This window comes from Notolepis coatsorum (assembly GCF_963971535.1).
Source record: "Notolepis coatsorum genome assembly, chromosome: 20".
In the NCBI taxonomy this organism is placed as follows: Eukaryota; Metazoa; Chordata; class Actinopteri; order Aulopiformes; family Paralepididae; genus Notolepis; species Notolepis coatsorum.
In genome coordinates, this window is record NC_140184.1 from 33,002,991 (window position 1) to 33,027,653 (window position 24,663).

Here is a 24,663-nt window from a genome sequence, read left to right on the forward strand (position 1 = left end):
ACAGGGTGGGGGGCGCGTCTTTTGTAACTAAGTTGGATTTGCTAAAAGGGTACTGGCAGGTGCCACTTACGAACCGGGCTAAACTGATTTCTGCATTCGTGACACCTGACAGTTTCCTGCAATACACGGTGATGCCGTTTGGGATGCGCAACGCGCCTGCGACCTTCCAGAGGTTGGTTAATCATGTGTTGTCGGGCGTGGCTTGTTGTGAGGCCTACCTCGACGATCGTCATTTACTCTGACGAGTGGGAGGGGCACATAGCTAGTTTGCGGGAGGTGTTTGGACGGCTTGTTGGGGCGAACTTGACACTGAACCTGGCCAAGTGCGAGTTTGGCAGGGCGACCGTCACCTATCTTGGCAAGGTAGTGGGGCGGGGGGAGGTCCGCCCTATCCATTCTAAGGTGGAGGCTATACTTGGTTTCCCAGAGCCAGCTACACGTTGGGATCTCCGGTGCTTTCTGGGGATGACGGGGTATTATAGGGGGTTTTGTAGGAACTTTTCGGCGGTAGCTTCTCCCCTTACAGATCTGCTGAGCCCCGAAGATCCCGTTTCAGTGGACGCCTAGGTGTTCCTTCGTGTTTCAACAGTTGAAGTCCATTCTGGTCAGTGCCCCTGTCCTTGCGGCGCCTGTGTTCACAAGGCCTTTTAAATTGGCGGTGGATGCTAGCGAGTTGGGCGCTGGCGCAGTGCTCTTGCAGGATGATGACGGGGGTATTGAGCACCCGGTGTTGGACTTCTCCATGAAGTTTAATATACACCAGAGGCGCTACTCGACCATCGAGAAGGAGGCATTGGCTTTGATTCTGGCCCTCTCCCATTTTGAGGTGTATGTCGGCTCCTCTCAATCACCTATTAGAATTTACACGGACCACAACCCATTGGTCTTTATAGGCAGGATGCAGAATTCGAACCAGCGGCTGATGCGCTGGAGCCTCTTCCTGCAAGCCTTTGATGTGGAGGTGGTACATGTCAAGGGCAAGGACAATGTGTTGGCCGACGCATTGTCACGACTGTAGTCAGTGGTGGGGTGTGGGGTTTGTGCTGCGTTTCTGGGGGGGGGGGGGGGGGGGGTGAGAGGTCTTGTTTTGTTTTTGCTTTTTGTTGATTTTGCTCTGTGATCCAGGAGTCGGGAGTGGTGAGGAGTAAGGCTGAGGCTGCCCATTCTCCTTACCTGGTTGATCAAGGACTTTATTGACGGATTGCAGGGTGCAGTGCGGTGCAGCTCAATATGCACAGTTGTTGGGGGGATGCAGACCGGAGGGCGACTTTCGTCTTGTTTACATCAGGGTTCCCCATTTATCGACCGCTATTTTTTTCCCCCTTTATTTATTTACGTACGGTTTTCCTTGTTTATGTCCATTTCCCCATTTCACTTTGGGGTTATGGCCATACATTTAAGGGGGGGGGGGGGGGGGTTATGTGGGGGTATATGTTTGTGCCCTGATCAGGCGCTCCTAATGTGAGTCGTCATGTCTAGATGTAGTCCTCCGTCATGGTGTGTAGTCCCTATTGTTTTCCCCCAGGTGTACCCAATTACCATTACCCCAGGTGTGTGTTGTCTCATCATTCCCTGTGTATAAGTAGTCCGTCATCCCTTCCGTCTGGGGCTGATCCTGTCTGTATAGTTCTGCGTTTGTCTGTTTATTATTTGATGTTCATTTTGATTACAAAACCATGGTAATTATACATTAAATATTCTTTATTTAGATACTTTGGCTACCGTCTCTTTATTATGCAACATTGACCAGATAACGAGCCTTCCTGTAGTCAATGGTTACATAATAAAGGCCAACGGCTTCTCTGTTTCAGTGGGTGACAATATTGTCACAAGGAAAGATGAAATTACATACCTGGGTTCCATCCTAGAGGCAAATCTTTCCTGTGACAAAATGGCAAGTAGGCCTGCCACGATAACACATTTTGCTGGGCGATTAATTGCCCCCGAAAATATCGCGATAAGCGATATTATTGCGACCGGTTAGAGAATTTTGAGACATTTATTTCCCAAAACTTTTATTTTGAAGCCCACCGCTCCGTCTTTTCCGGTGTTTTAGACTTTTATTTTGAAGCCCACCGACCGGACCGGAAGTATTGTTGTGATTATCCTAAGCAGAAACTATGAGCCGACAACTTGTCTCGCCCGGTTCTGTTTTTGAGCTAATGATAAAACAAATTGTTGGTGAACAACTAACTTTAGGTTAGTTTTAACGTTAGCTACTAACGTTAGATGCAGCTACTACAGGCAATCAACGATGAGGAGGAAGCGTCAAAGCAGTATATAATAGAATAGCTGTGGTGCGTAAGCACTGCAGCACGACTCGAAACTACCGGCGTGTTATAATAAATTAATTCATGTTTAACTTGTCCCTGTGTCCAGTCCTTTGACTAGCCCCACCCGTTCATTGTAAACAATGATGCATGTAATTGTATTAACGTTATTCTGTGTTGTACTTGTAGCTATGCTATACGTTGTATTTCGTTTGTTAGCTATTTAGCTAATGTTGTTAGCATGGAATGAGAATCAAAGCTCTATCTTTCATCTTTATTTAGCAGTCCAGTTTCTCCGGGCAGTAGCGAGTAACTACTTGGGTCTAAAAATAGCTAACGTTACACTACAAATAATGCTACTTGGTTAAAAGGAGCAACACTATTGAGAAATGTCTATGTGGCGTTGCCCCACGGAGCTCCCGTGCTGTACTCTAGTAACGTCAGCGGCCCGCCTCCCAACACGGACAGTGACTGACAAGGGGCACTGGTTCCGCCTCATTAAAACAAACGCGCAAATAGCAATTAATCGCGCCCGTCAAAATCATTGCATTCATTTTAATTATCGCAGCAATTAATCGATTTATTGCTTATCGCAGCAGGCCTAATGGCAACCAATGTAATAAAAAAAATTTCAACCAACGAACAAGATTCTTGTACCGGATCTCCTCTCTGGTAGAGCCATATGAAATCCGCGTTCACGGAATCGCGGACGGAATGGCGGAATTAACCAATAAAAATGGAATCAACTGCAAAACGTGGAATATTGCAGAATTTGGCCTAATCTGGACTGAAATTTCGTTTTTGGGTGGAACGTTTGGTGTACACGCGACCGGGGAGGCGGGGACGCTACAGCGTGTTACACACAACACAGCCGCGGTGCTCAAGCGTCTGGCTGCTTGTGTTAACATCGTCAAGAAGCTAAACTATTCCACAATAAGCCCTCAATTCAGAGCAGAACAGTATCCTAATGACTTTTATGCCTCCGGTGATAAGGTGTTTTGTTTAATGCAAACGACTGCCCTTTATAAACTAAATACACTTAAATGGCTATGTAACGTTATAGGACTATCTATGGAAATGATAGCTTCTAGAAGTTCTAGCTAAATCTGGTGCACCCATCAATTTGTTTAATGCAAACGATTGTCATTATACACTGCCCTTTATAATCTAAATAAACTTAAATAGCTATGAAACGTTACATTACATAGGACTATAGATGGAAATGATAGCTTCTTGCTAAATCTAGTGCACCCATCCATTTGTTTAATGCAAACTATTGTCATTATACACTGCCCTTTATAATCTAAATAAACTTAAATAGCTATGAAACGTTACAGTACATAGGACTATAGATGGAAATGATAGCTTCTTGCTAAATCTGGTGCACTCATCCATTTGTTTAATGCAAACGTTTGCCATTATACACTGTCCTTTATAAACGAAATAAACTAAAGGTGCCTAAATTATGCATTACTATATTTCATCACAATATAATAGATATAGCTAGGTTACTGACATTGTCATTGTGATAATGTCAGTAGTAGCTAGCTGTATCTATTGTTTACACTTGAAATATGTATTTTTATTTTGTCACAATATTAATTGAAAAATATTGTGTAAAATTGAACTGTATTTCTGAGTTGAAGCACTTAAAAACATTAAATGGACTGTTATATCTTATTCAATTGTGGACATTTATTCATTCCCACTTATTAGACACTATTTCTGATGGTAAAATGAGCATAAAAGGCAAAATACAGAATTCTGAAATATTAAAACGGAAAAAATGGAATTTGGGAAAAAATAAAATGGAATTTGGAAAATAATAAAACGGATTTCATATGGCTCTACTCTCTGGTAAACAAGAATACCCCGAAGACTAACAGGAGCACTCATTCAAGGGTACTACGACAATGCTTGCACCGCATGCATTGGCACTAAAACAAGATTACAAACATCACAAAACAAACTGGTCAGACTAATGCTTAACCTCACCCCTAAAACCCACCTCACCCCTGCCCACTTTGTCTGACAACCTAGGATGGCTGAGAGTAGATGACAGAGTACAGCAACTTGCAATTGGCCTGGTCTACAAGATGCACTACACCACTAAGGTACCCATGTACATGTCAAAATACTTCCCAAAGGTCGGTGAATACCACGACACCAGAGGGAGCTCCACAAATCATGTTAAACCGAGATTCGGCTCAAACAAGGGACTAAACACGTTTCGCAATTATGCCACATCAATGTGGAACGCCCTACCCACAGCTGTAAAGGAATGTGAATCACTACCCACCTTCAAAACCACTCTCAAAGAGCACCTACGGGAGGCTGCGATTCGAAACTGGCCCCTGTAAATGTCCAAACCCAACCCCCTCCAATGTACAGTTTCTTCCCCCTCAAATGTATATACTCTCTTAATCAGAGTTTCCATCGCCAGGGTCTATGTGACAGGCATTGTACTCTTAAACAGTACTGTATATTTGTAGATATGGTATGTCATAAATGTCTGGATGTAACAGTACCGTCTATCTGTATGTCATATGTTATGATGAATTGAAAATGGGGGACCCTGATGTAAACAAGACGAAAGTCTCTCTGGTATTGAGCCGTACTGTATTGTACCCATTCTGCAATCTGTTAATAAAGTTTTCAATCAAAACCTGTAAAACTGACTGAAACTCATGTTCACAGTAGTCTTCATTAGCAAAATCCGGGGTTGTGTAGTAGTGTGGACAGGTGGAGACAGAAATAATAAAAACGATGATGCAATATTTATTTTTCACTTATAATGTCAGTCACTGCTGGTGGCAGAATATAAAGAACATAAACTGTCAACACAATCATCAAATTTGCTGATGACACAGTAGTGGTGGGCCTGATCTCTGCCAACGACGAGAGGGCCTACCTGGAAGAGGTAGAGAATCTGTCACAGTGGTGTCAGGAGAACTGCCTCTCCCTGAACGTCAGCAAAACAAAAGAGATGATTGTGGACTTCAGGAGGTCGGGGGTCAAGGACTACAGCCCCCTCAGCATCGACGGAGCACCGGTTGAGAGAGTGAACAGTTTCAAGTACCTCGGAGCCCACATATCCAAGGACTTAACATGGACCACACACATTGACAGTGTTGTGAAGAAGGCACGACAACGCCTCTACTTCCTCAGGCGCCTAAGGAAGTTCCAAGTCAGTCAGAAGATCCTTAAGAACTTCTACTCATGTACAATAGAGAGCATCCTGACTGGCAACATCACCTCCTGGTTTGGGAATAGCACTGCACAAGACCGTAGCAGACTACTAAGAGTGACACGTTCAGCCGAACGCACAATTGGAGGGGGGCTTCCCACCCTCCAGAACATTTACAACAAGCGGTGCAGGGGTAAGGCTAAGAGAATCATCAAGGACTCCAGCCACCCGAACAACTGCCTCTTTGAACTGCTGCGGTCAGGCAAGCGATACCGGAGTCTTAAGGCGAGCACAGAAAGACTCAGAAGAAGCTTCTATCCCCAGGCCATCAGGCTGCTCAACGAACAATAAACACTATGCAACAACCATCAAATGCACACAGCACACTAGTGTTGTCACGATACTGGAATTTCAACTTCGATACGATACCTTGAAAAGTATCGATACCATAAAAAAAAATATATATATATATATTTTTTTTTTAAACAAATTTAGCTTTTTTTTTTTGATTGGTTGATTCTCCTCAGCTTCTCTCTGGTACTATAAGAGAAGATAAATATAACACGTTTAAAACCCTTTGTTTATCTTTAGATCACATTTAAAAATAACTGTTCATCTCACTTCAATCATTTTTATTGCAAATGCAGAACATGGTATTTTCTCAAGCTGACAGATGTAAACACTGTAATCTGTAATCTGTTTGTATTACAGTTAGTAACAGTTTCGATTTTTATTTAAAGAGAGCGAGCGAGCGAGAGAGAGAGAGAGAGGCTATGCTCGGAGCATTTTAGTAACGTTACATTTTCAACAAGATTGCTGCTATTTAAACACTTGATGGAAACGGGGTAACGTTAACCTTATGTCGACTGTAGTATTGTATGACCTCGACATAACGTTTAAACGTTAACGTTACTCCGTTTCCATGCAGTAATTATAAAAGTGGCCAGCTAAGCTAAGGGAGCTAACGACTAGCAGTAGCTAACGTTAGCTGATAGCTGCCTGTAACGTTACTAACAACTTATCAGCTGTTGATATTATGCGCCATCAGTAGACAACGTATCATGTATTAAACTAGAGTTAATGGTTTAATGCTTCAGTCACAGTGATGTTGAAAGAGCAGCTGTCACGAACCTCTTTCATTTCTTTATGGAGATCCGCGCTGGCACTGCTAAAATGTTTATTTACAAACTGAAGACGGCTCTGTGACTCTGTGAGGGGGAGGGCTGGAGCAGGCGGAGGGGCAAGCGCGCTCTGAACAGCGTGTCAACAACTTGCTGTAGAACACTCGCCAGCTGGTACCGATACTGCAGAAAGTATCGGTATTTCGGGAAATGAGTATCGAAGCCGTTTTAAATATTCAGTATCGATATGTATCGATACTTTGATATTTTTGACAACACTACAGCACACACACTCACTTTAAACAAACAACACACGGCAGCACCCACTCTCCACACTTTAGATCACCTAAACACACTTTATATTTATTGGTAAAGGATTTGCACTACAACTCGTACACCTTACTGTAAATTGTACCTCATCCTCATCCCATTTCTGCTTTGCACTATATAGTATTGTATATTAGTACATTGCATAGTATATTGTATATTGTATGGTAACTCAGTTACTTCTATTCTGCATCGAACATTGTACATATGTCTATACTGAACACTGTGACCTCTATTTTTACTTCTATTTTACATGCTATACTATTTTATTTCATACTTATCTTGTCTAGCACAGTCTCTGGAGCGTAACAGTAAGAAGCATTTTGTATAAAAGTATTCTGTACTTCTGTATGACAACTATTAAAGAAACTTGAAACTAAAATAAATAAATGGTATACAATTAAGGTCCAGAATACTACAGTGTTGTGCTGGTGCCATTAGTGGAACAGTTTGTCTAGAGCCCTGATAGACAACCACTATCGACCGATTTGTGGACTTAAGAACAAACCGACCAATTAGTGGACTAAGACCAAATCAACAGATTAGGGTGAATTTCTGCCTTCAAACATAACCACCCATGTGAAACATACGTCCAGAGAGGGCTTTTGACAGCCTTACCTCTTTGTATTCTCCATTGCGGTTGGCTTTGAGACCGTCAGGTGCGTGTAGTTGAATAGTAGCACTGCTGATCATCTCAACGCAACATTCCACATCTTCTGCTCCCAGTGGACGGATACGGCAATATACCTACACAGAAGAACACACTTTAGAACGCAATGTCAAGTCACTTTTAAAGCTTCTAGAACTGCATTTCTTCTAAGGAGGCACGAACCACATAGTTACCACATGTAATAGATTTGAAATCACTTGTTGGCTCCATGGACTGACTTATTCTCAAAACTGATGGGCAATATCCATAGAAGTATATAAGCTCGGTTATATATTGTATGGATGCAAGCATCGTCTCTCTCCATTGTGTGACCCATGGAAGGCTACGCAGGCTAGCTACTACTAGCTCTCCAGAGCTGCATACATAATTATAGTGTTCCATGGGTCTGACTTGACTCATATTTTGGGAATATGAACAAAATGGGAGTTTGTTTTTTATATTGTGGTTTCACCAGGACAAACTGATAGTGGTGGTAGCAAACAAACAATAAAAGTGTGTGTGTGTGGTGAGACAACTTGACAGTCAGCTAACCTTATACCTCTAGACTAGTTTAACGTTATTTGTTGGCCGAGTGAAAAAGAAAAAGGTCAACTTACTCCAACTGGGTCTTTTTCTGTGTTTGGTGTTTTCTTTTGGCCATGCCGCCGGGGAGGTTTGCCTTTTCTGTAAGTAATGAGGGTTTTAGACAAAGATACTGTTATTGGTCCCGTAGCTAACGTTGGTGGACCTCCGCAGAGTCCAGTCCGTATACAGTCCGCTCGACTATGGGAGCACCTCTGACAAGCACTTTGTTGACAGTACAGCCAGCCACAAGTTCCCCAGCCCTTCCCATAGTCGAGCAGGCGGACCGTACACGGAGCTCAGCAGACTCCCGCGGGCTCAAAGCTGACCCAAAGGGTACTCAAACCAGACCCAAAGCAGAGTCCAAGTGCGAAGCTCCTATTTTCTGACGCGCGGACGTCCGCGGCGCCCACTTGGTGTCACACAAACTGGCGCGAGGTGTAAACTGGTGTAAACTGGCGCGAGACATGTAGGAAATTGGTCCGCGGAGATCCGCTCGACTATGAAAACTCAAAGAGTCCAGTGGACCTCCGCAGAGTCCAGTCCGTGTACAGTCCGCTCGACTATGGGAGCACCTGTCATTAAGTACTAAGTTAGTTAATGTTGGTATGTTAGTAGCACCGTTCGGAACCCGGGACCAGCACGGTGTCTTGGCCTCAAAGTTATCCACTGATGTTCGCCTAGTTAACGTTATTACTTTACTTTACTATTACTTTAACGCTGAATAACCGAAATGTGTCTCGCACGATATTAGCCAGTGTAGCGTAGTACGTTAACCGTCACATCGACAATTATTTGCCACGGGAGATACAAATGCTAAGCTAGCTATGCGTGTGTAGCTTTAATACACTGACTAGTCCCTTATTTGAATGCATAGGGAATGTAATTGTGAATTTAATTATGATACTTACCCCGGTCGCTGCATCGTTTCTTTTGTTTACTTTCGAGAAGTCAGAATCTGACAGAGAGCAGCGTCTCTTCTGTATTTGAAAATTCCCTCTTGTGAAACATTCGTTTCCGTAGTGCGATATTTGGGCCAATCACAAAGCAGACAGAATGAACAGCTGTGGAGGTCCCGCCCTTAAGCTATAGGATAAATCTGCAGTGCCGCCATAGCATAAATCTGCAGGTACAGACCAGGCCAATTGCAAGTGCTGTACTCTGTTGTCTACTGCTCTAAGCCATCCTAGGTAGTCAAAGTGGGCAGGGGTGAGGTGGGTTCTAGGAGTAAGGTCAAGCAGTAGTCTGACCAGTTTGTTTTGAGATGTTTGTAATTTTGTTTTTAGCGCCTTTGAGGTGCTTTGGTACCATGAGGTGCACGCATAGTCGTAGTACCCTTGAATGAGTGCTCCTGCCAGAGTCTTCAGGGTATTCTTGTTTACCAGAGAGGAGATCCGGTACAAGAATCAAGTGCGTTGCTGTGCGTGGGCGGGGCTTCGGGGCTTGTACTGTGCGTTGCTGTGCGTGGGCGGGGCGTCAGGGCTTGTACCGTGCGGTGCACTACTGCGCATGCGGTATATCCGTATGCTGTGGATATTACGGATATACAGATATAAGAATCTAATCTACTCATCTAATCTAATCTAATCAAGATACAAGATACAAGATACTTTAATGCCACACAACGATGGTTGGTGGTAATTGTCATGACATACATGACATACAGATATACAGTACTGTTACATTTGTGATTGATTGAAAATTGTATTAACAGATTGCAGAATGGGTACAATACAGTACAGCTCAATACACACAAATAAGGGGATGCAGACCAGATAAAGACTTTCGTCTTGTTTACAGCAGGGTCCGCCATTTTCAATTCATCATAATTCATAACATATATGACATACAGATAGACAGTACTGTTACATCTAGACATTTATGACATACCAGATCTACAAAAAGAGTCTAAAAAGAGAGTATTTGAGGGGGAAGAAACTGTACATTGGAGGTTGGGTAGGTGGGTGGGGGGTTGGGTAGGTGGGAGGGGACTGTACATTGGAGGTGGTTGGGTGGGGGGGGATTGGGTAGGTGGGGAAACTGTACATTGGAGGGGGTTGGGTTTGGACATTTACAGGGGCCAGTTTCGAAGTCTCCAGTCTCCCGTAGGTGCTCTTTTAGAGAGGTTTTGAAGGTGGGTAGTGATTCACATTCCTTTACAGCTGTGGGTAGGGCGTCTGACCAGTTTGTTTTGTGATGTTTGTAATTTAGTTTTTAGCGCCTTTGAGGTGCTTTGGTACCATGAGGTGCAAGCATAGTCGTAGTACCCTTGAATGAGTGCTCCTGCCAGAGTCTTCAGGGTATTCTTGTTTACCAGAGAGGAGATCCGGTACAAGAATCGAGTTCCTTGGTTGACTTTTTTTATTACATGCCATTTTGGCACAAGAAAAATGTGCCTCTAGTATGGAACCTAGGTATGTAATTTCATCTTGCTGAGTTTGTTTTATGAACCAAAGAGAATGGACTCTGTTTTACCCAGGTGTAATGATAGTTTGTTATCAGCGAGCCAGGTGCAGATTCTGCCGAGTTCCGAGCTGAGGGTTTTTTCAACCTGTAACTTGTTCTTGTCAGAGACCAGCAGGGCTGAGTCGTCCGCGAACAGGAACAAGTTGCAGTCACAAGCTGACGACATGTAATTTGCATAAATTAGGAACAGTAACGGTCCTAGTATGCTTCCTTGTGGAACACCACACAGACCAGGCTGCAGAAACAAATTAGTGGGGGGGCATAAAATGTTCTCGGGGGGGCACAATGGTTTTTCAACACAGGTTCCCTTTTATACGTTTCAGCTGGGACAGCGGCGCTGTGGCTTGCTTGGCGCTGCCCACGGTGCTGAACTAAACAGCAGAGAGGCAATTGAAAAATCTAATTTCTCTCTATCTTAAGAACTTTCACTTATACAAAAACAGACTGAACGGATATATATAACAGACCTGCTGGGGCAGCGGACTGAGAGCAGGGGACACAAACAGGCTGGATAAGATGGTCAAGAAGGCCAGTAGCGTGGTTGGGTGGAGCTGGACTCTAGCGAGGGTGGCGGAGAGGAGGAACCTTGCTAAGCTTCAGGCCATCAGGGAAAACCCCTCCCACCCACTATACACAGACTTGGCTGACAGGAGGAGCATGTTATAGGCTCACACTACCTAAATGCAGCACTGAACGGCACAGGAAGTCCTTCATTCCGACAGCCATCAGACTATACAATGCATCACTGTGCCTCACTGCATCACTGAGCACAGAGTGACAATTACCATCTTCCTGGACTCTTACTTTTTAAACAGCACTGTGCATTATTACACCTACTGTAGACTTCAGTATATTTTTACTGTATTTATTTACTGTATCTTTTATTCTATTTTTATTCTATTTCATTTTATTCTATTCTTAGGCCATTTGTTTTGTTATTATTATTTGTGACTTGTTCTGTCTAAATGTTTAATGTTGAGTGATTTGCAGTGTCAAATTTCCCTCAGGATAATACATTTCTATTCTATTCTATTCTATATCTTTGAAAAGTCTCCATTTATTCAACACTTCTGAATTCACTGACAAACTGAACTGAACTGACAAAAATAAGGTGCATAAAAAAGCAAACAAAATTCCTCCACAGGCTACTCACCATCATTAGTAGAGCGGCAAGCGGCGTTTGGGGACAGAGTGAAATCCTCTTAAAACACTGCCCCTCCACTCATTCCTGAACTTTTTTGTTAAGTCCTTCTCAAATGCCAACTGAATTAAATTGGCCTTAGTTGCGTCGATGAAGCATACTAAGGCGATGTTCTGTAAAGACGTTCTTGAGGGTAGAAAACGAATTCTCACAGAGTGCCGTGCTAGCTTCAGTAGTGTTGTTGTTGACATCAGTGCCCACTAGGGCTGTCCCCGACTAAGGATTTGGATAGTTGACTTTGATTGACCAAAAAAAAAAAAAAAAAAAAATTTACCAGGGTGGGCACAGCTGACTCAGTGGGCGGGCCCGGCCCCCTAATGCCCGCCCATGGCGCCGGGACTGACACCACAGCTCACTGGGAGGGGGGGGGGGGGTAGAGTACCGTTTACCTCCACCATCTGTTCTCTCCCCTCCAGGTAGGATTGCATCCAGCTCACTGATAGACTATCAAAACCAATTGCTTTTAGCTTGTCAATCAGAATGGAGTGATTGACAGTGTCGAAGGCCTTTTGTAGGTCCAGCATGACCATGCCGCAGTATTTGTCCACGTCCACCTCTTGTTTGATGTGGTCGTTCAAATAGAGAAGGCATGTGTCAGTGGAGTGGGATGTTCTGACATGCTGTGCATGTTATTATTTTGTGTTGAACTGATGTGGCTTTGAACTTGTGGCTTTGAACTTGTGTCTGCCTGCTTGGAGGGAATTACACTGTACTATATTGTACCCATTCTGCAATCTGTTAAATAAAGGTTTCATTAATTCATTAATTCACACATATTATTTATTATCTTAAACTCCAACAATGTCAGCAATATCTCACCATGATGATGGCAGAGATGCGTTGAAAAGGTTTGTGAAACCCAGAGACAGCTGTTATCAGCCTTTCTTCCATGAACTATAAACGATTGTATCATGTCCTCATAGAGGATTCAGTGAAATTCTTTCAAACAAGCCTTCTACCATGGAAACAATGTGGACAGCTGATTGTAGAGGCATGATGGTGGGCAGCTTACACGCATCTGTTTGCATGCACATGCACGCACACACACACACTTTCACATACTTTCACCCCCCCTAATCCTCCCCTCTTTATTTCTTTTGTACATAGGCTGTGCATGTGTTTGTTTGTTTATTTGCTTATGTGTATGATTCTTAACTGTCTTTTTATTTTGTTATTGGTGTATATTTGTATATATATGTATGTATATATGTATGTATATATGTATATTTGTACTCCTATTGGGGCCTCTTCGACCAGATCGACATTGTAAATAAGAAACGTGTTCTTAATGTTTTATCTGGCTAAATAAAGGTTAAATAAATAAATTTAAAAAACAAGCGCATCAGGCTTGGTCGTAAACTTTATTTGTCCACATAAACGGCTCACTCAAATATGTATCTGACAACATTTAGGCAATACATATGGCATAAAGACGTACTTCTTCAACCATTATCTGAAAAAAAAAAATCGAACCCTAACTAACCTTATTGTCCTGCACTTGTCCTAATATACTAACCTACACTGTAGCACTCAACAATTTGATGATCATTGTTATTCAGCTGATAGATTTGTTCCCTTCCTGATGACTTGTCGTACAGAACTTGTAAGTCGCTTTGGATAAAAGCGTCAGGTAAATGACTAAATGTAAATGTAATCTATATAAATCCATGGATTGATTGGTCCTTTGTACTCCTATTTAATGTCCTTAGATAATGTATGCAGAATAATATTAACTTCAAGAGTTACTTACATTATGACAAACAATTTACTTCAGTGCATTGACTTTAGGTCACCAACATATAAAATAATTAACCATTGAAATAGAAAAAACTTCAGGATTTCACATTTTACATTCTGTCTACATTATCTCTTCATACTCTACAACTGGTAGGGAAATCAGAGAAACTAGCAAAAATAATTTATAGCCTAAAATTGTTTTCCAAATGTACATTATCAAATCAAATAAAATGTATTTGTAAGGCCCGGCAACACACGTTAATGTACCCATGGGCCGGACACGTCTTCTTTAAACAAGTCAAGAAGAAACATCACAATAAATCAAGAACAAAACAAAAACAACATAAAGTCCACATTTTTTAAAATAAATTAAATAAATAAATGCAACACTCCCAGACATACCCCACGCGAAGGTAAGGAAAAACTCACTAAAACCTAGCAATAGGAAAAAATGCACCACAGGCAATGTGGAGGAGAGAAACCTTAGAAGGGCCGTTCAAGGGGGGTCTCCCTTCTTAGATGTCGGTGATAGTATAGTGTTGCAGTAAAACAGGTGAAACAGTTGCTTTCTAAACATTATATCTCTGTTTCTTTTGTAGACACACATGTTTCCTAAGAAACGCTTAGATTCATCAGTTGGAATGTTTGTGTACAGTAGTTCCCTTTCTTCCAATATGCTGCCTGTAACCATGGTAACCACTTTCGAAAGAAAATGCAGTGCGGTGATACACTGGAAAAACATGATTTTAAAATTCCACTGTGAGTTGTTCTAAGGCATCAAATTATAAAATTTTTGTTAGTATATTTCTCACATATCAACACATAGCAATGGCTGTTTTGCACATATCCCAAATTTCCCAAGGGGATCAATAAAGGAATATATTATCTTAGCAACTGTTGTTTCTTCCAACATGGAGGACAAATGGACATTTTAAACATTCCATGAAAGGCCTTCATTGCTGACTAAATGATGCCCATGAATCTACAGAAGGCTACATTGTGAGTCCCCTCAACGTGTGCCCTTGTTAGTTCACCAACACATCTCACAGCCACGGGCCCAAGAAAGAACGAGGTCATACATGATTAAGATAACATGATCATAGACAAGATCCAGATGACTGTGTAACACAGTTCATCAGACAGACAGACTCTTGTTCTATGTCTCATAATACAACCTTAGGAGTAGTGGCCCACTTTCAAAAGATGTGAATCTCCTAACTTAACTCTTTGAGAATAACCATGATTTAGAGTGCAGACTTCTACGTCCAAACCCCCCACCCCCTCCCCCCCACCCCCTCCAAATAGACAGTCTCCTCCCCACCGCAATGACCGCATGTATATATTCTCTCCCACCCACCCACCCCCTCCAAATGTACAGTCTCCTCACCACCGTATGTATATTTCTCTCCCACCCACCCACCCACCCCCTCCTAATGTACAGTCCCCTCCCCATCATATGTATATACTCTGTCAGGATCTATGGGTAACAGTACTGTATATTTGAATACCGTATATGTCACAAATGTATCAGTACTAAATACCTGTATGTCCCTATGCCATAAATGTCATGTATGTTGAGTATGTCATAAATGTCAATATGAATTGAAAATGGGGGACCCTGATGTAAACAAGACAAACGTCTTTCTCTGGTCTACATCCCCTTAACAATTGTGTGTATTGAGCCGTACTGTATTGTACCCATTCTGCAATCTGTTAAATAAAGTTTTCATTAATTCATTCATTCATTCATTCATTCATTAATTCATTCATTCATTCATTCATTCATTCATTCATTCACCACTATTTTTGACTATACTTCATCAGAGCACAGTAGCTTATACTGGACCAAGTTTTCTTTCTCTTTTCTTTATCATTATTAAAGGGGAACTATCTTATAAATGGCCTTTTTGAGTGTTTAGCATTGTTTCCTAGCTATGTGAACTTATATTAATATGATCTATGTCTCAAAATTCTCATATTGGCGCATTCTTCCAATTCTCCTCTCACAATATTCACCCTCACTGAACTGAGTCATTTGAAAATGTGCCCTATATGTGATGTCATAAAGACACCGCTGCATGTTAATGTTCAGGCGGGGCCGGCCCGGCGCAGTGGTTTAGGAGCCCAGGCTCAAAACAGCTCGAGATCTTGGGGTAGAAAAATGCTGTTTTTGAGGACTTGATTAGAAATACAAAACAATGAATAAAAAAAATATATATATTACAGAGGTGTTCCATAGACTCACAGGAATTGTGTAAAAGTGCCCAAATAGTGAAAGAAATAGTAAAATAGTTCCCCTTTAATGACTACTCCATAATGCTATTTCCTTCTTATGAGGTTCTGTGTCTTGTGGTCATTTGGGGTCCTTGTTCAGACATTAGAAGTTATTTAGCAGCAGGCACAGGCCTTGTCGGTTGCTGTCTTCGTGACTTGACTGTGTTTTTGGTCTCTGTTGGCTGTGGACCAGAACAGAGGCATAGTGTAAAGAATGATGACAGCCAGATGCAGCACCACACACAGCAGTGCCATTCCTATGGTGCTGGTGAAGCTGATGGGTAAGGAGTGTGTAAGAAGCCACTGGCGCCGCATCACCATGTCCTGCTCGATGGCCTTCATCTGGAAAAGGGTTGCCATGATGCCGCACACGTGGAACAGTTGGTGGCTGTGGCCTGCAGAGGGCGGAATAGTACTATTGTTGATTGTGTGTGGTAGAGTGGCACAGTAACAGACATTTTACACTTTCTAAACAACTTGTTACCTATCAAGTCAAAGCTGCCAGGAGCCAGGCGCTCAGGTAGGTGTGTGGCAAACAGGAAGCATGTAAGGAGGGCCAGAGCCATGTGGTGGTAGTGGAGACTGTTGGTATCGTTGTCAGTACAGCCCTCACCTACACACAGGAAGATCTGGACAAAACAGAATTGATAGGTTTTATATGTGGACTACAGTCCCAATGTTAATAACATGTGTTCACCTTCACATTTCTTAGAGATAAAATGCACCCAACTACATTCCAATGGTCTTGGGACAGTTAAGTCAATATCATTGAATATACAGTGTCTCCTTCCCTAAACTGTATATAGCATCAATCTGAGCATAATTGAATTTGTGATGTCATCAAGCTACACCTTTTGGAGTTGGTCCATTGGCAATGAATTGGTCCCCAATTCACTGTAGTTTGTGCTATTATATTCCAAATGAGTTGTATTTAGTTCAGAATCAGAAAATGTACTCGTATCACAGTAAAATCATCATAGGTACTGTCATAGTGTCCTAGCAGTTGTTCCATTGTCTCTGGAGCAGCTCCAGGAGTTGTCTGTTGATCACATCATCATTGGAGTCTTGTTTTCAGATTCAGTAGAGACTTGTTGATGCACAAACCAAACCTGAGCTGTACAATATAACAGAAATAACATTTTAATTATACTTTAAGGTGGATTTGTCAACACTTTGAATGCCCATCACGAGAATTCTCGTGATTTTTTTTTATTAGCGATCGAATTCATATTTCATCAACCGAGTCTACCATTGGTAAACCAGCTCCACCAGGCGCTCAGATGTGAAAAAAGCGCCCCCTATCGTCTCCCAGATGGTAATGCACCCTTTTGGATTGGACTCAATGAAAATGGATGAGAAAAAAAAACTCCGGAATCCACATTTTACTTCTCACGCATGTAACCGGAGCCGATCAGATTCATTGTGGACCCTCAGCCCAGCGTGTAATATGTGTTTTACAGTATACGCGTTGGATCAATAAAAGGATAGATTTTTGGAATGGCGATCAGGAATTGGAATAATCCAGTTGGATACCATCTGATCTCAGGTAAGGAATCTATTTGACCAGTCTTAGGATAATCAGACCTGTTTTCACGGAGATATAAGCTTTTCCCCTATATGTGATATGGCTGTTTGACTGTGCGGAGCGATCAGGAACTAAGAGAATCGATTTTCAGCTCGTGGCACCAGCGTGCATACGTACACATATACTATCGATAATCTAGCGTTTATTTGAAAACGATTCATAAATAGTCCGAAAAATTACAACATTCTAGAATATTACAGTACAGGGCGTTTATCACAGATTATTTTTTTCCCCCTTGAAAACGAGGGCTTTTCAAAATGCTATAAAACGGAAATGAACCGATAAAAAAACAATCCGCTTCAACAATGTTGACTGGAAAATGAGTCATTGATAAGCGACAGGCAGATTAGACACATAGCCATAATTTAAAACATAGATTAGGCGATATTAATGCTAACATTGAAGTGGATGGTGGGCATTCAAGCACTAAATGTGCGCCCCCTGCTGGGCACTGAAAGGGGACAGATTATTTATATTTTCAACGATTCTATATGACTTCCTTGAATCTGTGGAACATGTTGTGTTTTTTGCAGAGAAACTAGTTTAAATCTAGGTGTCCAGGGGCTCCTATGCCATTTCCCCAGTGCCCATAATAACATTTCAGATTGCCAAATCCATACAAAAACAAAACCCCTTGTCCATAATATTACATTCTCCTTATTACTATGTCTTTTACTGAAAGCTTATTATGAGTCTAATCCTTAATTCAAATGCACAACATCTGTATTGTTTGTAGATTAAAGTAAATCAAGTGGATCTGCATTGTTATTTGAGGTGTAAAAAGAGAATTGTTGATCTATTGTGTACCTCGTCGTCAAGAATTTCTGTGCTTTTACCCATATTTGATAAACTGTACTCCCAATTTTGGAAATAAAAGGGCAGTACCTTAGTATAGCCTTGGGTGAACATAAACTGTAATAGTCACTTTTACAGTTGGAACATAGCAACACTGCACAAACATTTCCGGTTCAGTGTAATTTTCAGGATTCTCTGCATCAAAATGACATCAACCCTAGGGCAATATTTAAAAATTAAAACAGTTAGGGGGGACGGGGGAGCTGTAATTGGGAGCCAACGCCAACAGCAAAACCAGAAATATCTGATCAGTGTGCTATTTCCAGTCTGTATACTGATAATATACAGTTATGATATGTTTGCTTAAGTCTGATGTTACCTCCCTTTAAATAAAATACTATTAATGTTTAGATTCTTGACACTAGTGTTGTTGTAAAATGATGTCTTATATACTGCTTGTTATTTCAAAAGGTAATAGTGGTGTGTACGGAAATATATTGTTATATAACATTACCATCGAACTATGTTATTGTATGTTTTTTCATGTTGTCAATCGTGATAACACAATTGGTGATGACAAAATTACCATTTAAATATCCTATTTGAGGATGCCAGTTGAAAATGTTTTAGTTTACTGTATCACACTCACCCATTGCCATGCAGTTCAATAGTGAATACTGCAGTGTGTATGGTGCTGCATCCACCTCACCTCAAGTCAAATTCCTTGTATGTGCAAATGTAGTTGGCGGAAATAAATCTGAATCTGGATGTGATTATGAATACGATGACCATCGACTGGATTATCCATGTTATTTTCCATAGCTAAGCAGATATTGTGATACATATTGAAAGTAATACTAATAACTGCATATTATCCTTGACACGTGTGTGAGAATGTGTGAAGTGTATTGTCACAGTCCTACCCTGTAGACGAGAGGAATGTTGTCAAACAAGTAAGGGTAGGCAAAGGCAACAACGCGGAGCACCTTTCCATACTTGGGACTCTGGCATTCCGGGAAACTGGAATAAAGGGAAAGGGTTTGTTTATCAGTGATCAATAGGCTAGTGACCCAAGAAACGATTCCATATGGAGAAAATAGTCATACAATAGAATTCTACAATCCCTTTAGTGTTGCCTAATGCGTTATAGGTGAGATGAGATGAATATCCACAGTGACAAGAAATCGTATACTTTATGAAGACAATGAGAGGCAGAGTTGGGGAGTAGCTTCACTACATGTAATTAAACTAGTAGTTTAACTAGATTTTGCAGTAGCTTGCTGGTTATCTCTATCTCTTTGTATCTCAAATACAGGAAGAAGAACTTTGAGATACTGCTCATGTGTCATATACATGTCATATAAACAATGACACTGACAGGCCCATACAAGTCACATACAACACACATGAACACTACTTTTGTCTGGAGAAACCAGATTAAATATAGGGTTGTAGAGTTCATGTCCATCCGACTAGCAGGCATGACGTGTGCACTATAGCTTTTGCAATGAATTCAATTGAGTGGTATATTATGCAGTCATGTGACTTCCTTTCATATTCAATTTTGTAATAATTGTGTGTGCTTTGCATATGTGAAAAAAAAAAAAATATATATATATATATATATATATATATATATATATATATATATATATATATATATATATATATATATATATATATATATATATATATATATATATATATATATATATATATATATATATATATATATATATATATAACCCTGACTAACCTTACTGTCATGCACTTGTCCTAATAAACTAACCTACACTGTAACACGCAACACTTTGATAAACATTGTTACTCAGCTGATAGAGTTGTACCCTTCTTGCTGTCTTGTCGTACAGAACTTGTAAGTCGCTTTGGATAAAAGCGTCAGCTAAATGACTAAATGTAAATGTAAATGATATGACAATCTTTTTTAAAGTAGTTTGAAAAACTACTTTTTCTAGGTAACCTTTGTTAACAATACAACTATACTTATCCTGAAGGTTGCTCTGCTGTAGTTCAAGTTATTCCAGTGTGAAGTAATTGGTAGTTTGTAAAACAAAAAAATCATGTAAAATAGTTCAGTGGTTCTCAACTGATAGGATACAGAGTGAAGTGAGCTCAGGTTTAATGTGTAATTTCTCAAGCATCAATTGTCTTCTACTGTTTTGAAACACACATAACTATTGTTAAGAATCTCTCACACACACAACCTTTAACACACAGCCAGACATAGTCTAAGATTAAAACTAGGTCAACCAGATTTTTATCAAGATTAGTGTTGTGGCTTACAGTCCCTTTCACCTCCTCATCTCCCGTGGAGACTAATCAGGCGCAATGCGGAACAGCTAGACGCGTCCTGAGACAGAGGCACCTGCTGCATAAAATACCTGACAACTCATCTCTCAGTGCTTGATCGTACTGACCATTGTGGTTAGTGTAACTAAACGTCTCTTTAAGTCTTAGCATAATTATGTTTCTCTCGTGTTTTGATTATTATTAGTCTACGAACAGGTCGAAAAGTACCTTGCGAAAAAAAGAAAAATCTACTAATTCCAATCTGGCTTGAGAACATCCCACTCCACTAGTCCACTGACACATGCCTTCTCTATTTGAATCACCACATCAAACAAGAGGTAGACACGGGCAAATACTGCGGCATGGTCATGCTGGACCTACAAAAGGCCTTCAACACTGTCAATCACTCCATTCTGATTGACAAGCTAAAAGCAATTGGTTTTGATAGTTCATCAGTGAGCTGGCTGCAATCCTACCTGGAGGGGAGAGAACAGGTGGTCGAGGTAAACGGTACAGTATCCCCCCCCCGCCCAGTGAGCTGTGGTGTTCCACAAGGAAGCATACTAGGACCGTTACTGTTCCTAATTTATGCAAATTACATGTTGTCAGCTTGTGACTGCAACTTGTTCCTGTTCGTGGACGACTCAGCCCTGCTGGTCTCTGACAGGGACATATTGCAGGTTGAAAAAGCTCTCAGCTCTGAACTCGGCAGAATCTGCACCTGGCTCGCTGATAACAAACTATCATTACACCTGTGTAAAACAGAGTCCATTCTCTTTGGATCAAATAACAAACTCAGCAAGACCGACGGCTTCTCAGTTACAGTGGGTGACAATATTGTCACAAGGAAAGATGAAAGTACATACCGGTACCCATAGGTTCCATCCTAGAGGCAAATCTTTCCTGTGACAAAACCAATGTAATAAAAAAAAGTCAACCTACGAACAAGATTATTGTACCGGATCTCCTCCCTGGTAAACAAGAATACCCTGAAGACTCTAACAGGAGCACTCATTCAAGGGTACTACGACTATGCTTGCACGTCATGGTACCAAAGCACCTCAAAGGCACTAAATACAAGATTACAAACATCACAAAACAAACTGGTCAGACTACTGCTTGACCTTACTCCTAAAACCCACCTCACCCCTGCCCATTTTTACAACCTAGGATGGCTTAGAGTAGACAACAGAGTACAGCAACTTGCAATGGGTCTGGTCTACAAGATACACTACACCACTAAGGTACCCATGTACATGTCGAAATACTTCCCAAAGGTATTCCCACGACCACAACACCAGAGGAAGCTCAACAAATCATGTTAAACCCAGATTCGGCTCAAACAAGGGACTAAACACGTTTTGCAATTATGTGGAATGTGGAATGTGGAACACCCTACCCAAAGCTGTAAAGGAATGTGAATCCTTACCCACATTCAAAACCGCTCTTAAAGAGCACCTACGGGAGGCTGCCATTCGAAACTGGCCACCGTAAATGTCCAAACCCCCCCACCCCCTCCTAATAGACAGTCTCCTCCCCACCGTATGTATATATTCTCTCCCCACCGTATGTATATTTCTCTCCCACCCACCCACCCACCCCCTCCTAATAGACAGACTCCTCCCCATCCTTATGTATATATTCTCTCCCCACCGTATGTATATTTCTCTCCCACCCACCCACCCCCTCCTAATGTAAAGTCTCCTCCCCATCATATGTATATACTCTCTGTCAGGATCTATGGGTAACAGTACTGTATATTTGCATATCGTATATGTCACAAATGTAACAGTACTATATACCTGTATGTCATGTATGTCCCTATGCCATAAATGTCATTATGTCATGTATGTTGTGTAACTTGTGTATGTCATAAATGTCACTATGAATTGAAAATGGGGGACCCTGATGTAAACAAGACAAACGTCTTTCTCTGGTCTGCATCCCCTTAACAATTGTGTGTATTGAGCCGTACTGCATTGTACCCATTCTGCAATCTGTTAAATAAAGTTTTCATTCATTCATTCATTCATTCATTCATTCATTCATTCATTCATTCATTCATTCATTCATTCATTCATTCATTCATTCATTCATTCATGTTACATTGACAAGACAACGAGCCTTCCTTCAGTCAATGGTAACGTAATAATTGTATTTACGTCTGTCTCTTGTGTCTGTCTGTCCTGGGTTTCTGCCACATTGACTCTCTTTAGTATTATCATAACAGTTGGAGTTTAAATGCATTAAACCCTCTACAGAATAGACTACTCGAAACCTGTTGTTGCACAGACTGTTCCCTATCATAGTTTCCACACCTTGCCCAGCTGAAAAAACATAGGGTGGCGTCTGATTGTGTGGCTAACACCCAGTTGAAAAGAGTTGGCCAACTTTTCTTTGTGCAATGAAGTCCATGTTGAATGAATGAATGAAAAGAAAACTTTATTTAACAGATTGCAGAATGGGTACAATACAGTATGGCTCAATACACACAATTGTTAAGGGGATGCAGACCAGAGAAAGACGTTTGTCTTGTTTACATCAGGGTCCCCCATTTTCAATTCATAGTGACATTTATGACATACACAACATACATAACATCATGACATTTATGGCATAGGGACATACATGACATACAGGTACTGTATATAGTACTGTTACATTTGTGATATATACGATATGCAAGTATACAGTACTGTTACCCATAGATCCTAACAGAGATTATATACATATGATGTACATTAGGAGGGGGTGGGTGGGTGAGAAAAAAAATATACACACAGTGGGGAGAGAATATATACATACGGTGGGGAGGAGACTGTCTATTGGGGGGGGGGGGGGGGGGGGAGGGGGGGGTGTTGGACATTTACGGTGGCCAGTTTCGAATTGCAGCCTCCCGTAGGTGCTCTTTAAGAGCGGTTTTGAATGTGGGTAGGGATTCACATCTTTTTACGGCTGTGGGTAGGGCGTTCCACATTGTTGTGGCATAATTGCGAAATGTGTTTAGTCCCTTGTTTGTGCCGAATCTGGGTTGCACATGATTTGTGGAACTCCCTCTGGTGTTGTGGGCGTGGTATTCACTGACCTTTGGGAAGTATTTCGACATGTACATGGGTACCTTAGTGGTGTAGTGTATCTTGTAGACCAGGCCCATTGCAAGTTGCTGTACTCTGTCGTCTACTCTAAGCCATCCTAGGTAGTCAAAGTGAGGTGGGTTCTAGGAATAAGGTCAAGTAGTAGTCTGACCAGTTTGTTTTGTGATGTTTGTAATCTTGTTTTTAGCGCCTTTGAGGTGCTTTGGTACCATGAGGTGCAAGCATAGTCATAGTACCCTTGAATGAGTGCTCCTGCCAGAGTCTTCAGGGTATTCTTGTTTATCAGAGAGGAGATCCGGTACAAGAATCTAGTTCGTTGGTTGACTTTTTTTATTACATTGGATGCCATTTTGTCACAGGAAAGATTTGCCTCTAGGATGGAACCCAGGTATGTAATTTCATCTTTCCTTGTGACAATATTGTCACCCACTGTAACTGAGAAGCCGTCAGTCTTACTGAGTTTGTTATTTGATCCAAAGAGAATGGACTCTGTTATACCCAGGTGTAATGATAGTTTGTTATCAGCGAGCCAGGTGCAGATTCTGCCGAGTTCTGAGCTGAGGGTTTTTTCAACCTGCAACTTGTTCTTGTCAGAGAGCAGCAGGGCTGCGTCGTCCGCAAACAAGAACAAGTTGCAGTCACAAGCTGATGACATGTCATTTGCATAAATTAGGAACAGTAGCGGCAGTGGCGGCTGGCCACTAGGGGCGCTCGGGCGCCGCCCCCCCCCCCCCCCCCCCCCCCCTGGTTAACCCTGGTTAAAAGAGAGGAGAATAAGATTTTTTTTGTTTTTTTGTTTATAGCCCTATAAATAATATAAACATGTTTAAAATGAATAATATTTACTCATTTTAAGTATGTTTGTGTTTCCAATGCACAATATAACGTTATATATCAAATATAAATAATCGTTTTCCTGAACAGGAAGTGACTCACTGTCTGATAGAGAATACGTTCCGTTACCGTAGCCGCATTTCTCCTCGCCACATTTCTCTCGGGCTAGACGCAATAGCGCTTTGAGTGCGCGTGTACGCCGTGCACTGTTTCATCGCTGTATCCGTCGC

At 41.5% G+C, this 24,663-nt stretch overlaps 2 protein-coding genes across 4 annotated transcripts in view; both read right to left on the minus strand.

Annotated features, from left to right (window-relative positions):
• The window catches only part of LOC311246963 (kinesin-like protein KIF23), a 41,068-nt gene extending 31,902 nt beyond the window's left edge, over positions 1-9,166 (minus strand). For all 3 annotated transcript variants that reach the window (XM_084337233.1, XM_084337232.1, XM_084337231.1), the window contains exons 1-3: positions 9,048-9,166; positions 8,172-8,238; positions 7,524-7,652 (exon numbers count right to left, since the gene is read on the minus strand). In XM_084337233.1, the coding sequence (XP_084193359.1) occupies positions 7,524-7,652; positions 8,172-8,238; positions 9,048-9,061 (210 nt within the window). In that variant the 5' untranslated portion in view covers positions 9,062-9,166. The remainder of the gene's footprint in view (positions 1-7,523; positions 7,653-8,171; positions 8,239-9,047) is intronic.
• Positions 9,167-15,015: 5,849 nt separating this feature from the next.
• Positions 15,016-24,663, minus strand: part of paqr5b (progestin and adipoQ receptor family member Vb) — a 48,841-nt gene continuing 39,193 nt past the window's right edge. Inside the window, exons 5-7 of the mRNA XM_084337179.1 lie at positions 19,118-19,214; positions 16,299-16,443; positions 15,016-16,209 (exon numbers count right to left, since the gene is read on the minus strand). Of these exons, the coding sequence (XP_084193305.1) occupies positions 15,929-16,209; positions 16,299-16,443; positions 19,118-19,214 (523 nt within the window). The 3' untranslated portion in view covers positions 15,016-15,928. The remainder of the gene's footprint in view (positions 16,210-16,298; positions 16,444-19,117; positions 19,215-24,663) is intronic.